We start from the raw sequence: 13781 nt of genomic DNA, 5'->3' as shown, positions 1-13781 counted from the left end.
ACCCAGCCGTTTCTCCCAGGCCCAGGAGCGCCCCTCGATCCACTAGAGAGAGCCCAGAACACGATGAACAAATTGAACTTCCATAATAACAGAGTCATGCAGGACCGCCGCAGCGTTTGCATCTTCCTCCCCAACGACGACTCCCTCAACATCATTATACACGTATGTATGTGCAGGGGACACGAGGCGCTGGCCCCCGGCCTTTCTCCTTTGTGCCTCTCAACCAGCGCGTACCCTGCTTAGCCTTCATTTTCGTGGCCCACGCTGGAGTCTCCAACGAAGCTCTGTCTTGGCCGCATAGTGCGATTGCCATGACGCAGGTGATGCCCGTGGGGCCAGATGACTGACAGCCGAGCAGAGTCTCTGCCCAAGGCAACTCTCTTGCAGCAGGTTATCAGAATTAAGGGCAGAGCAGGATTTATTATCAAGGCCACTTGACAAGCACCATCGCCTTGCTTCTCCGTGGCCCCGCACGTCAAAACACGGGATGGGAACACGACCTGACAGCTTACCCAGTGGTGCTTGCAAGCCCTCTTCTAGATTACTTTGAGACTTTTGGGGGTTTTTTTAGTAACCTTCCCTTTGTGTTTTGGAAAACACACTTTGATTTGAGGCACAGGAAACGCACGGATATTTTTAACAAGTGTGTTTCCAAGGCAGGTCAGATTGCTGTTATTTTTATCCTCCTGTTTGCAAAAGCAGCACAACTTTCCCAAAAAAGTGATTCCTGTTGGAAAATGCCTAAGAATTTCGCTCCTGCCTCGTCCTCTTTCAGCATCGGGCACTGCTCCGAGAGACAATTTTGAGTGTGCTCCATGCTGTCTTCATGAGGACACGGCCTGCCGAAGGGCTGGGTATAATCAAGGTTGCAGGTCCTGTTTGGGCTTTTCATATTCGTGCAGAACTCCCACTGATTTCTAGGGGATGAGGGCAAAACCCAGCCTTTTGAAAAGTAGAGTGGGTTCGAAGAACAGTTGTGCATGAGGCCTAGGTTGGAGAAGGAAACCAAGGATATTGCACCCCGTAGATTCAGAGCAGAGGGTATGGGACTTGAGTCCTGTTTCCCAAGCACTGTGTACAGCTACATACAACAGTCCGACATGGGTCTAAAATGAGTTGGAATCAGTCTTATACCCACACTGCTTGCACTTTACATGGGTGCAAGCAGTTGTGCAAGAGAATGGAGAATTGGGATCACTCCATTGGGAAGGGAAGTGTACCGTGCATTGAAGGAGCCCGCAGCATTGCTGGCCCTTGCAGTTCCTTCTCATTTTTAAACCATAGCAAACCCATAGTCTTACAGTTTTAGATGTGCCATTAATGGGCATGAAGAAACCATGGAGTTTATTGCTCCGCAGTGTATTGCTCCTGGGAAGCTCCCAGGCATGCAGTTTGCATGTGCACCCGGGACCACTGCACATCGAGATGGGTCAGAGCAGCCCTGTCTGGCAGAGGGGCCATGGGGTCAGCCTGCCAGCCTGGGTCTGCTCCAGCCGGGCTCAATGTGTTGCGGAGGGGCTGGCTTGGGCACAAGGGTGCTCCAAGGCGGGGTTAACCACCCGGTTCAGCGCCTGCACATGCAGTGCTGCACATGAAAAAACTTCTTATGCAGAGTTTTTTTTAGTTTTGTGTGCCCTAATACGGGCACATGTGTAGACACTGGGGCATTTACTGCACAGTAAATATCTCACGCAGGACAAACGGGGTGCATCTAACTTAAGTCCTGGTATTGCTGTAGCGAAAAAATATTCTCCTAACAAAAGTGGTAGGTACCTATGTCACCGGGGTGAATTTCAGACCTGCCCAGAGACCGTGGGACCTCAAATCCCTGAACGTATCGCAGAGGCCGCTGGCTGCCTGGAATAGTTTGTGCATAGCAGGCTTCGAATTGCAGCGTGGAGGAGGGCTTGTTAGGCTAGAAGTAGACGTAGCCAAGTGTCCTGGGATGTGTCCTGACCAGGGATCCTGGTTTTCTCTGATTAAAAAAAATCCCCAATGTTCAGGTTAAAAAATATAACCCAAAATCCACATGTTTCCATGATTAAAAAGAAGTGCCTCTAATACACACATGTGTATATAGTGGCGTTTCATTTTGATCATGGAAACTTGTGGATTTTGGGTTACTTTTTTAACCTGAACATTGGGGATTTTTTTTAATCGGAGAAAACCAGGATCCCTGCTCCTGACACAGCTGGTCCACGTCAGTGCGTGAAACATGTCGCCCATTATCCCACTTGTTGATGCTGTGGGACAATGGACGGCATGTTCTCCTGGGTCTTGCAGGGTCCTGTCCTGTGCAGGATTGGGTCCCACACGCCGTGGGAGCACCTGCCCAGCTTCTCCCTCTTACAGAGATATGTCCCCAGGAGTCTCCAGTGCGCATCTCCCTGAGCAGGGGAAGTCGGGATTCCCTGCTTCTAGAGATGTACCCCCTAGGATTTCCCTGTCTCTCTCTGCAGGAAAATCCTGACTTTCCCTGCTTATGGAGACATGCCCTGAAATCCCAGGGCTGCATCTCTGTACGTGAGAAACCCCGGCTTTTCCTGATTACAGAGATGTGCCCCCAAATTCCCTGAGGCACGGCTCTGTAAGAAGAGAGAGCTGGTCAGGTGCTCCTGGGACTTGAGGGGCCTGATTCTGTGTGGGAATTCCCACAGTGCCCCGGATTGGGCTGCTTTAACCCCCACAGCATCTGCATGGGGTGGCTGGAGAGCGCAGACAGCTCCGGGCTGCCCAGGCTCTCCTGCCACAAAGCAAATAGCAGCCTGCTGCTAAATAGCACCACAAATTAATCCCACCTTTGTCTCAGCTGCAAATGTCAGGGATTTGTGGCACGATGACAAGGGACATAGGCGTCTGTTTGCTTGGCCTTGACATTTTTTATAGCTGCACAAAGGCGACAAAAGGCAAGGCCTGTTTCCACGGTCGTGCTTGCAAAGCTTGCATTGACTTTCCGTGGAAGCTGTGTCTGTGCGGAGGCTTCAGGATCGAACCCGCTGCTCCTACGTGCTCGCCCAGTGCGCACAGAATGTGTTGCCGATTCTCACTGACGTCTTGCATCCTCTGTTTTATTGCAGGTTAAAATACTGTGTCATGAGTTATTTGTCCAGGTGTGTGACATTCTGAGGTTGAAGGACTGCCATCTCTTCGGACTCAGCGTCATACAGAGTAAGTCTTGGGGAAAATTTCCAGCTCCGTATGCCAAATAGCCTAGTAAACTACGGCTGGAGGGGACCTTGTCCGATCACCTTGCCCACCCCCTGCTCAGGGCAGGAACATCCCTTTCTAAACCATCCGAGCAAAGTGCTTGTCTAATCTGCTGTTTAAAACTTCCAGGGATGGAGATTACCCATCCTCTCTAGGTAATTTGTTCCAGGGCTTAACCATCCTCATAGTCAGAAAGTTCTTCCTTATCTCCCACCTAAATTTCCCCTTGTTGCAATGTAAGACTGCTGTTTCTTGTCCTGTTCTCTGCAGCCATAAAGGAGCTTCTGGTATTTTTTGACTGTGGATCTTTCGTTCTATCCGTGCAATCTAGTTGTGTCGGCTGTGATATGCAAGAGAAGTGTCTGGGTTGCCAGGATAGGAATTCACTTGCCAGTCCATGAGTTAAATGGTAATAAATAACTTTTGCATTATACCAGAAAGCAGTGATAGACGTGAATTATTGGCCGTTGTAAAAGTGTCTCGCTTCCCGGAGAAATTTCATTTGAGATCAATGGACAGGTCTATACGAAAGTGGATACCAGGATAAAACTGTGGGGCTAGGATCGTCTCACATCTAGGTCTTGCAATTTCTCTCTACCTCCTGTGTTTAAATAAATGGCTGTGCACACTGTTACATTTTCTAATCTCCAGGGGCCAGCTGCAGCGCTCTGAGGTCAGTGAGATGTGGTTCATGCCCCTGCTGAGCACAGCTGCTGTTAAATGAGCATTCACATACTCTTCATGTTTCCCCAAAATGTTGTTTAATCGCCACTTCAGTAAATAAATAAGAGCTCCTTTGCAGGCTAGACTAAAAAAATATGTTCTGATTTCCTTCAAAGCCCGCCCTAGCTTTTATGTGACCCGATTGACTTTCTTGTCTGCTCACCAGCCGTATCTCTTGGAGTCATGTGTGATTGAGAGATGATTGCTACCAGACGGCAGACTAGCCAAAGGGGTACGTTGCATGGGAAGGGAGGGCAAGTGTCAACGGCTGGGCTGGACTGAGGCCTCAGATCAGCAAAGCTATTCAACAGCACGCATTGGCACATGGCTGCGTCTCATTGGTGTCCCTGGGCCTTGAGCGCATGCTCCAGTAATTACTGAACTGGGGTCCCGGCGTCTCCTGCCATCTCCCAGTCAGCGACGAGTGGGATGGTTTGGTTTAGCGGTTGGGCAGTCCTCCTCCATGCAATGTAGAGATTGTTAAATCCAATTGTGGACCCAGACTCGGGGCTGAGGCTTTATCATTGACTTGGAGCTTGCTGTCTTGTCCAACTCCCAGCAGTGTGTGCTGTATTCCCTTTGCCTGCATGCAGTCGGCGGCAGCAAGGGTGTAGGGGAGCCCCGAAAGGGCTTTGTAGGCAGGAAGCTGCCACCACGTGATGTGTGCTTTTGTACTAGTCTTCACATCGACTCCCTCTCCCCAAAACACCAGGCTTTTACCTTGTTTTAAATGTCTCGGGAATCCCAGGCTGGGACCTTAATAAATACATGCAAGCTCCGACCCTTCCCAAATGCTACAGGCAGGACCAGAGCAACAGCTGTTCTCTGCTGTGTAGCCTGTTCAAGGAGGGACCTGGCAGAAAAGGCCAGATCCTTTCCCACCTGTTGGGCACCTGAGTTGTAGGTGGGTGTGTAGGAACGATCCTTGTTCCTTGGCTCAAATCCCTGGAAAAAAAACAGTAACACATCAAGTGAGTAGAGGGGGGACAGGGAGGAAGTCTTCCACCTCCTCGGTAGCTGGGTCGGAGGAGGTTTGCTTGGCTCTTAGGGAAATGCAAGTGCAAGGATGGTTGGAGTTCAGCATGCAAACCGTTTTCTCTCTGAATGGAAAGCCTCCCGATCTCTTAACACCGGCTCTGCCAGCTCCTCAGCCCGTATCCAGCAATAAGAGCATGGATGGCAAATACTCGGGGGGCCTTGACCTTAGGTAGAGCAAAGTGTCTTGCAGTGGGTTTGGTCATTGTCCCACTGGGTACATTGTATCCCCATGGAAGTGGTGTTTAAGTAGCTGTGATTAGACCCTTAGCCCTTCCAACATTGCAATTCTGCCCTTCCAGCATTAATTAATTGACTTGCATTGTGGAAAGCATGCTCCAGAGACCTAATACTGGCACCTGCGATCTTAGCACAAGAAGGAGCTGATGGGGAGACTGGAGTAACGAGCAGGGCACAGACAAAGGAGAGACCTATCCTTTCCATGCGCGGTTATGTGGAAGAGCTGTTTTCTTTCTCGGCGTTTTGGGAGCACTGTAGAGCCATTGCTTCTGCTCAGGCAAAATCAACTGGTTTCAATTTAAAAAAGCCCAGCTGTGTCCACAACTGACCATTTCCATTATTAAACATCTAACACTTTTAATCCCTATAATAGCAGCACTCCTACAACCAGGCAGCTGCTGCAGTCTTCCCCCCAAACACTTAACAATTCAATAAGTCCACTTTGATATGTTGTATGTCTCACCGTTACATGGTAGGGCCTGAATCTGTGTTGAGGGCAGCTGACCCTCTAGATCAGTGGTTTTCGATCTGTGGTCCGCCAGCCCCTGGGTGTCCGCAGCCTATGTCAAAAGGGGTCTGCAAAAGATTACTATGATCAATCAAAAGTATGTGAATACCCACACTTATAATTCAAAGGGGGCTGTGCCTCCATTCGAAATTTTTTTGGGATCCTCAAATTTAAAAAAAAGGTTGAAAAACTGGTCTACATGTATCCTTAGAGCACCTGAGTTCATTCTCAAAGGAGACCTACCTCTGGCCCGTTTATTCCTGGAACTAGATTTTAACCTGGGCATTAAAATTCGCCCCCTTTGGCACCATACGTAAATAAGGAAATGTTTAAAAACTCAAGTGTGTCAATACTAGGACTGGGGTGCAAAGGTGTTGTCTGGAGAAAGGACGAACCATGAAGTGGTGACAGTCGTTCTTGATACAAAACTACTCGTTATGGCCAGAGCAAGAGAGGATGGGGAGGAACCTCTGAGAGGCTGTCTGAAGTGGATGGTCACAAGAGGCAGGAGAAACTCACTGTGCACAAATGCAAAGTCCTATATGTTGGCCGGCAAGAACTGATCTCCTCGGATCCATTGCACTTTTTCTAAACCCACTGTAGCCACCGAGGAAGAAGCCTGGGGCACCTTCAAGGAACCGTCAGTGCAAGGCAGTGCCCGACTAGCAGAGGTCTTATAGGGACTCAGTAGGAAGCATGGTGTTTCAGGTGGGTGCAGGGCTGGGGCATTATTTTTTCCCTTTGTGCTCACTGGAGCAAGAATGACTTCCCTATTCTGGAGTTGCAAGTCGGGCTCTACCTGCTGCTGTCCAGTTTTCGGCTGGGCGATACCATCCTGCTATGAATCCTGTTATCCGAGTAACAGCTTGAACGATCCCATCCGAAGCCTGATTGTTGTCCCTTTGCTCTTGCCATCTCAGTGTTGATCAGCACCTTTTATAAGGTCAAAAATAAAGGGTCTTGGAAAAATACGCAGACAGGGAAAATATTAACTCTCCCTCTTCAGTCCTCTGCCTGTCCCACGCCTCACACAGTAGAGCCCTGAGCCAGGTTAGGCCCTTTGGGAAATAAAGTAATAACATTAACAACCCGTAAATCACAGTGGGATCTGGCCTCGGTTGATTTATGAAGCAGGAGGGAGGCTGCTACTCCCTAACTCCTGTCACTAATGAGTGGCATTTAGCATGACGAATGGAGCCAACTGTGGCCAAGAGATGGAGCTAAGACGAGTCACATTCTCAGTGAAACCAATACTTCCCCTACTGACCGACTGGGCAACGGGAGCTTGGCTTATAAAGGCATGAAGTGCCCGAGGGTGAAGGCATGATTGCTTCTTGTTCACGCCGCAGCCTGGTTGATTCATGTGTTCTCACCATAAGGTTGATTCCTGTGGTCTCAGCATCTTTAATGGTGGGAGTGAGATGGTCTCTCTCAAAAAAATCCAGGGAAAGCTTTTGCATTCTTCCACCTTGCATTCTTCCATCTTACCTCTTCTCTTTCCAACACAGACAATGAGCACGTCTATATGGACTTGACCCAGAAACTCTACAAGTACTGCCCAAAGGAATGGAAGAAAGAAGCCAGCAAGGTACAGTAGTAGTAGGCCGTGGCTGGGGGGAGAGCCCGGGAATGACGGCTGGTTGTATCCTGCCTCCGGGTCATGTTCTCTGCAGAGTCAGTGTTTCGGGTAGGCTTGGCCATTACCCACCAGGGAAAGGTTTGCAAGTTGTGAGGGGAAGAGGAAGCTTTGAAGCATGGAAAAGTAATTGAACCTGATGAAGACAGGGGCACAGAGGGCTTGAGATTGCTTTTGAATTTGTGTTCCCTTCTGGCCTCCTAACAAGAGGGCAGCTGAAGCTTTTCCAGGCAAAGCGCCTAACGAGGAGAACCAGGAGGTTCATCATGTGTTGAAATAATGCAGGTTCCTAGGCTTGCGCAGAGGATCCCTTGCAAACTATTTAGGGAAAGCTGGGCAATGACATTAGGGCTCTGTAATGAGCCCTTGTTATAAAAGGCAGAGCTATTAAGAGCAGTTAGCCCAGAAACCCAGGCATCAGGCCTGGGGGTAGGGGCTACCTGATAAAAGTGAGTAACAAGGGGTCGCTCCAGGAGCCCGAACTAAAGCTCTGCAAAGTGGTGTTCACAGCATCCCTTGCTGGAGGCTTGAGATAACAGGGGGGAAATGCACTAAGATAACAAATGCATACCATGGCAATAGCATGCCTTTCCCTAAGAGCTGGGAGAAATGCATTTTTAAAAACTCACAGGTTCTGTAAAATCTCACAGACATCCTCTAGCCGTACTTTGGAAGCCACCTTCATTTTTCTTCCACCTTTTCTCTGACCTTTCTGTTGAATTTCTTTGTCACTTTGGAAATCTAACCCTTTTTTTAAAATATAATTCTTACTTGAAATGGAAAGTGAGCATTTTTTTGTGTCGAGAAGCATCCTGCCCCATGGCTAACTTGACTTTTGGTGAGAGAGGAAGATGAGAAAAGAATGGGTGGAGGGTAGCCAAGATGAGCCAGCAGGCTACCGGGCTGTTTTTTTTTCCTTTCAGTTTTTTTTCTCTTGAAAGTTTTCAGGACACGGCAGATTCTGCAAACATGCAGGAAACATTTTATTAAAATAAAAAAGGATCCAGTTTAGAGAGACATCCCGGTTTGGGTCAACATCCTTCAAATTGTTTGGTCTCCTCAGGCTTTTTAGGGGAGGGGGCCGTGGTGATGAATTTTGTCCTGAAGCATCCAAGACTGCGTGATTTTCCTGACATTTCAGAGACCAGCGTAAACACTGATCTTCCCATTGAGTTATTTGCCCCTTTGTACCCTCTGTAGAGAGAATGCTAAACATTTCTGTCTTTCACGCAGGGCATTGACCAATTCGGTCCACCAATGATTATCCACTTTCGAGTGCAATATTACGTGGAAAATGGCAGATTGATAAGGTAGGGGACGAAAGTGTCAACAGATGCATTTTTATAACAGCAAAAAAAAACCCTTAATAAGCAATGGGATTGAATGGAAAACATCCTGGGTGTTTCTAGCTGGTTAGAGTTTGAACAGGGTTTTGCAGGATGAATATTTATTTGTTCTTAGCCTCTGTTAATGTAAAAGGAAAGAAATGTAAAATGGATAGTGTGTTACTGTGCAGCTGTTTTAAAGAGAGAGATATTATGGGTGGTTTTCTTCAATTAAGCAAGATTCAGCAAGTCTCTTCGAGAAGTTGCAGGTTGGCTGGGGGCAGGGGATCGCAGCCTTTCTTTTCCCATTGTAAAGCCAAAAGCACACAGGATGCAGCTTCTGGCTAATTAGCGGTGTATGGCAGGGAGCCCACACTTCAAAAAGTGCTCGCACACAGGATGCCTGCTGACACACTCCCCTAACAGGGCAGGCATTTCCTGACTGAAACACCCAGCTCCTGGCTTGCAGGAGGTATAGCTTCGTGTTTCCCGTGGGCCAGTGCAAGCCTGTGGGTGCAAGTGCCTGTTTGCCCCTGTCTCTTGCATAGAGTTGCTCCAGTGCAAGCCCCAGCTCCCTGGGACCTCCTTGAAATACACAGGCAAGCTTGTTTGGAAAATCTGCGACTTGGAGAAATCCAAATGAGACTCAGGGATGCCAGGATCAGGCACGCGAATACTTCTGCCAGCGTGTTAAACCAAGCGTTGCCTAGACATTTGGTGGAGTCCTTCGGCAGAACGCAGGGCAGCACGTTTTTCACGCGCTTAGTTTGCTAGCTGTAAGAGGTACTGGCTGGGGACATCTCGCCCTAAAGTGCTGTAAGAGGGAGTGAACTGCTGAGATTGTATTCAGGGTTTGCAGACAAGGGGGAATAGCTGCTTTCATAACCGGTGGGAATTGTTCACTGTGGAGAAGAGAGAGGTAAGATGAAGCTCCTGAGCTCCCATGGGCTCCCTTTTGAGGATGGAGGTGGCGGGTGGGTGATCTCGGCGAGCAGCCCCCGGCTGGGCATTGCCCTGCTCTGTGCCAGGGCCCAGTGCTCCAAGATTTGCGGGGTCCTCACCAGCCATCTTCTCTTTCTCCCCGTCCAGCGACAGAACGGCACGCTACTACTATTACTGGCACCTGAGGAAGCAAGTGCTGCATTCCCAGTGTGTGCTGCGCGAGGAGGCTTACTTCCTTCTGGCGGCGTTTGCGCTGCAAGCCGACCTGGGCAACTTCAAGCGGAACAAGCACTTTGGAAAATACTTTGAGCCAGAAGCCTACTTCCCTGCCTGGGTAGGTGCTTCCTCGTGCTTTCCCTGGCACAGGCCCCCATGGCATCTACTTCATCCTTCCCACCGTGCAGAGAGCAGGAGGCAGTGGGGATAGGATGCAGATGCGGGAAGAAATAGCCCCAAAAGGGGATGAATAGGCAAGAAGGAGCCCCAGCTGTCTTAGCTGTGCTTTACTGGGTGCAAAGCAGCAGAGCAGCAAGGGAAGGGCAGATGTAGGAAGGGTGTATGGGGGTGACTGCAAGGCTGGTGTGTGGCACCCATGCTGCTTGCATTCTTTTCGGTGGCCTTCCTCCTATCACACCTGCTGCAGCCAGGCTGCCAGAGAGCAACAAGGGGCTTTGCAGCCTGGGGTGGAAAAAAACATGAAGATTAGATGCACCCACTGTGCAAACTACCTCTGCAGTGCTCAACTAGTCCAGGTGAAGCTGTGCAACACCCTCCCACCCCCCGTGACCCCTGGACCTGGGTGGCAGTGGTGCCCAAGGATGATGGCATGAATGCAGAGACGATGCCACACGGCTTGATGCGCAAGGAGCAGTGCTGTGCCCGAGGGCCCTGTGTGCCTGCACATGCTGTGTTTAGGCATGCCCTGCCCAAGCGGAGCTGGGTCCAACCCTTCAGCGAGGCATCGTGGAGCTCCTACCCGGCGCCCCTGCCTCGCCCTCCCTCTGCACAGCTGCTGCTGCGAAGGGGGAGGGGAGCAGCCCATTTTGCTGAGCTGGTGCTTTCAGCGGCGCCCTGGCAAGGAGCAGGAGGGGAGGTTGAGTTTCTCTTTCCCTCCCAGCCCATCACTGTCTGCACAGGTAGCCGCAGGGGTCAGGCTGGGGCTGCTGTAGGCAGCCCATCCCCCTCCCTACCCCCTTTCTAAAGGACAGGGAAGGGAGCGCTGGCGGGGGCACGGGCAGCCGGCGGCACTCCCCCCCACAGACCGCTCCTGCCCCTCCGAGTCGGAGGGTCGTGCGCGAGAGATGCCGGCGATGCTTCAGTCTGGATTATTAATAGCCTGTGACAGCTGCAGGGCTGTGAATAGCTGCAGCCTGCAAAGCATGATGTCATGCCCATTACATAAGAGCCCTTCGTGCTTCTGGCATGACAGAATGAGCTCATGCCCAGGCCCGGGGAGAGGAGCAGGCCGTGCTACCCCAGCGTACTCCCTAGGGGCAAGAGGAGCCCCACGGGACCCTGCCCTTGCTGACAGGCCCTTGCAAGCAGCCCGCAGTCCCACAAGGTCTCCCATGAGGTCCCAGGTTCCTGCCGCCCTGGGAGGTCCTGGGTGGTTTGCCACCTAGATGACAGCTGTTACATTCAGTATGGGGCACCCTAAGAGGGAGACAGCCCCTACCCTGGCCCAAGCTAGCCCATGCCCGTCACCCCGGAGTGCTCTGGCCTTTCAGCGGGGTTTCCTCGGCTCTCAGCAACATTCATCCCCCTAGCGCAGGAAAAGACACATCCAGCACTTGTTTCCATCCCACTTGGCACGCTCCCAGGGACGTGCCCCATTCCCACCTGGCTGCCCCCATCCGAGAGTCCCGTCATACCCTGCCCTGGATCCTGCACAGTGCATTCGGTTCTCACCCCAGCCAGGTGCACACAAATCTCCTCCAAAATCCCACAGATGCAATATGACACGGAGGCTGTTTTACACTGTTTCAGCCCAGGGGTGCCCTTGGCCCAGCACCTGCTGCTGTCACCTCAGCACAGGCACCAAGACACTGGGGAGGAGAAGCCATTCCTCTCTGTGTCTTCAGTGCCTGTTCTCTGGGCCTTTGACCGCACTTTGCACAGGATTTATTGGCCTGCCACAGCTCCAGCCACGCTCTGAAGTTTTAAGCATGCATGCAGTCCATCTGGACTGCTCACGGGCTTAAGTTAAGCCCATGCTTAATTGCTTTGCTGGGTTGGGCCCCAGGTCGGCATCCGCTTTGCTGACAAGACCCTTCTAAACCTCGGCAGAGGCACAGCAGTGCCGTTTATAAAACACTTGGCTTATTTTTAGACGCCAGGCTATTCTGGGGAGAGGGGGTTTCTACCAGCCGCTGGAATCTGACACGTTCAGGCGCCCCACGCAGAGGCATGTCAAGGTAACGAGGCCTTTTTAAGCAGCTCTACAGGGCGGCTCATTTGTCTTCAGCTGCATGAAGCCTGCCTGTGTCGCGGGCTCCAAGCCTGCAAAGGCTCCCGCACGTGCCAGGCTTTGTATGCACGGACAGAGGCATAGCGAGCTTGCTGCTCGGGCTGCCGGTGGCTGGTGAGAGCGGGAGGGGAGCAGGTCCTGGTTTGGCTCGAGGCTGAGCGTCATCACAAGCGAGCGCCTCTCTCCCCGTCCAGCTTGGCCGGGCTGCTGGCTGGAAATAAATGAGGATGAGTCTCAGCCTTTGTCATGCTGAAAACACCTCACACCCTGCCACCTTTAAACCCATCCTCTCGAATCCCCTAAGAGCACCATTCCCATTTAACAGGCAGGAAAACCGAGGTAGAGAAGCTAGATGACTTAAAAAAATGCCTCCCAGGGAGGGGAAGGCAGAGCTGGTATTCAAACCTACAAACCTCATCTCAGTGTAGTCCCTCACCATGTAGGATGTGAGCACCTCGTGGCACCCCAGAGATGAAGGGGCCACTAGGCCACAGCCTGTTCCCTCTACTAGGTCCCCATGTGTGATCCTGTTCTGCCCAGTTTGAGTCCCTGAAAACCAGTAAGGCAGAAAGGCCCCCTGCTTTTCATGAAGTAGGCAAAGATGGGCAATATTAGATGTGTCAGGGTTTTTGCAGGGACTTGAGCAGGGTAGAATAAGGTGCCATTTGGAGGATCTAAGAGGTAGACACAGCTCTGGCCCTGAGAGTGAGTGACGTGTCCCTGGTCACCCTCTAACAGCATTACAGCTTGAAGCCCCATCCTCTAAGCTCCCGTTCAGTGCCCCTCCTGCCAGCTCTGATACCCTGCAAAGTGCCCGGTGCAGGTAAAAGACTCAAGACTTAAAAGCCTGGGTGCCAGCACCCTCCACGGACCATGTACATGCAGGCCGGAGCGCTGGATACCTGCTGTACCCCTGTCTGGAGGCAGAAAGCAGAGCAGCTCAAAATGCCATGCTCCCGTTTCAGTGGCGCTATAACTGCACACTGGATGCTTTTCAGCTGTGGCCACAAGTCGTTCCCATGGCTCTTCCGCTGAGCTGTTTCCACTCTGTCAGCATCCTTTCAGCCACGCGGTCACTGGAGCTGGCCCCAGAGTTGCAGCAAGGATCTTGTGAATTCCACATGCCAGGGTAACGCCACCTCCCTCTTCAGACTCGATATTCTGCTTATGCTACCACGGCCTGCACTCACTTTGCAAAGGTATGGGCATACAGGCAATTTAATGTGGGATAAAAGGCAAGGCAGGGCTTTAGCACAAGTGGTAAATGCCTGTGTGCACACTCTTAGCTGTGGCTAGCAGAAACTTAAACCACAATAGCTCATCCCTCAGTAAAAGGGGTAAGTTATATCAGTTCAGCATCTGCTTCCCGCAGGGTAAGAGCACATGCACAGAGGCACTTAGCACAGAGCAACTGGTGCACAGTCATCCCCTTTACATCCCAATTTCATATGTCCGTCCTTGAGCTGCCACATCATACTGGGACCACACATTCAGTTGCCTCCCAGCCTTGCCCAGATGTCCTTCCCGCAGTCACTACTTCCTCAAACAACGTTAGAGAAAAGGTGAACAGTTTCCAGGCAAGGCATTGCAGATGCCATCAGTATTAGTTGAGTGAAGGAGCAACTACAGAGCCTGCCCCACAATATCCTGGTATGTATTTGAAGGCCAGGTACCAACGTACCCGTGATTTCTTGGTGC

At 51.1% G+C, this 13781-nt stretch overlaps 1 protein-coding gene across 1 annotated transcript in view; it reads left to right on the top strand.

The window, feature by feature from the left end:
* FRMD6 (FERM domain containing 6) overlaps positions 1 to 13781 on the top strand; it is a 47133-nt gene that overhangs the window by 5541 nt on the left and 27811 nt on the right. Inside the window, exons 2-6 of the mRNA XM_019518352.1 lie at positions 33 to 162; positions 3078 to 3168; positions 7222 to 7301; positions 8583 to 8659; positions 9764 to 9950. Coding sequence (XP_019373897.1) covers positions 64 to 162; positions 3078 to 3168; positions 7222 to 7301; positions 8583 to 8659; positions 9764 to 9950 — 534 coding nt within the window. The 5' untranslated portion in view covers positions 33 to 63. The remainder of the gene's footprint in view (positions 1 to 32; positions 163 to 3077; positions 3169 to 7221; positions 7302 to 8582; positions 8660 to 9763; positions 9951 to 13781) is intronic.

The sequence above is a fragment of the Gavialis gangeticus genome, unplaced genomic scaffold (assembly GCF_001723915.1).
Source record: "Gavialis gangeticus isolate Ggan-Ray unplaced genomic scaffold, GavGan_comp1, whole genome shotgun sequence".
Lineage (NCBI taxonomy): Eukaryota > Metazoa > Chordata > Crocodylia > Gavialidae > Gavialis > Gavialis gangeticus.
The sequence above is the reverse complement of the archived record's forward strand: the minus strand, read 5'-3'. Positions and strand labels throughout refer to the sequence as shown.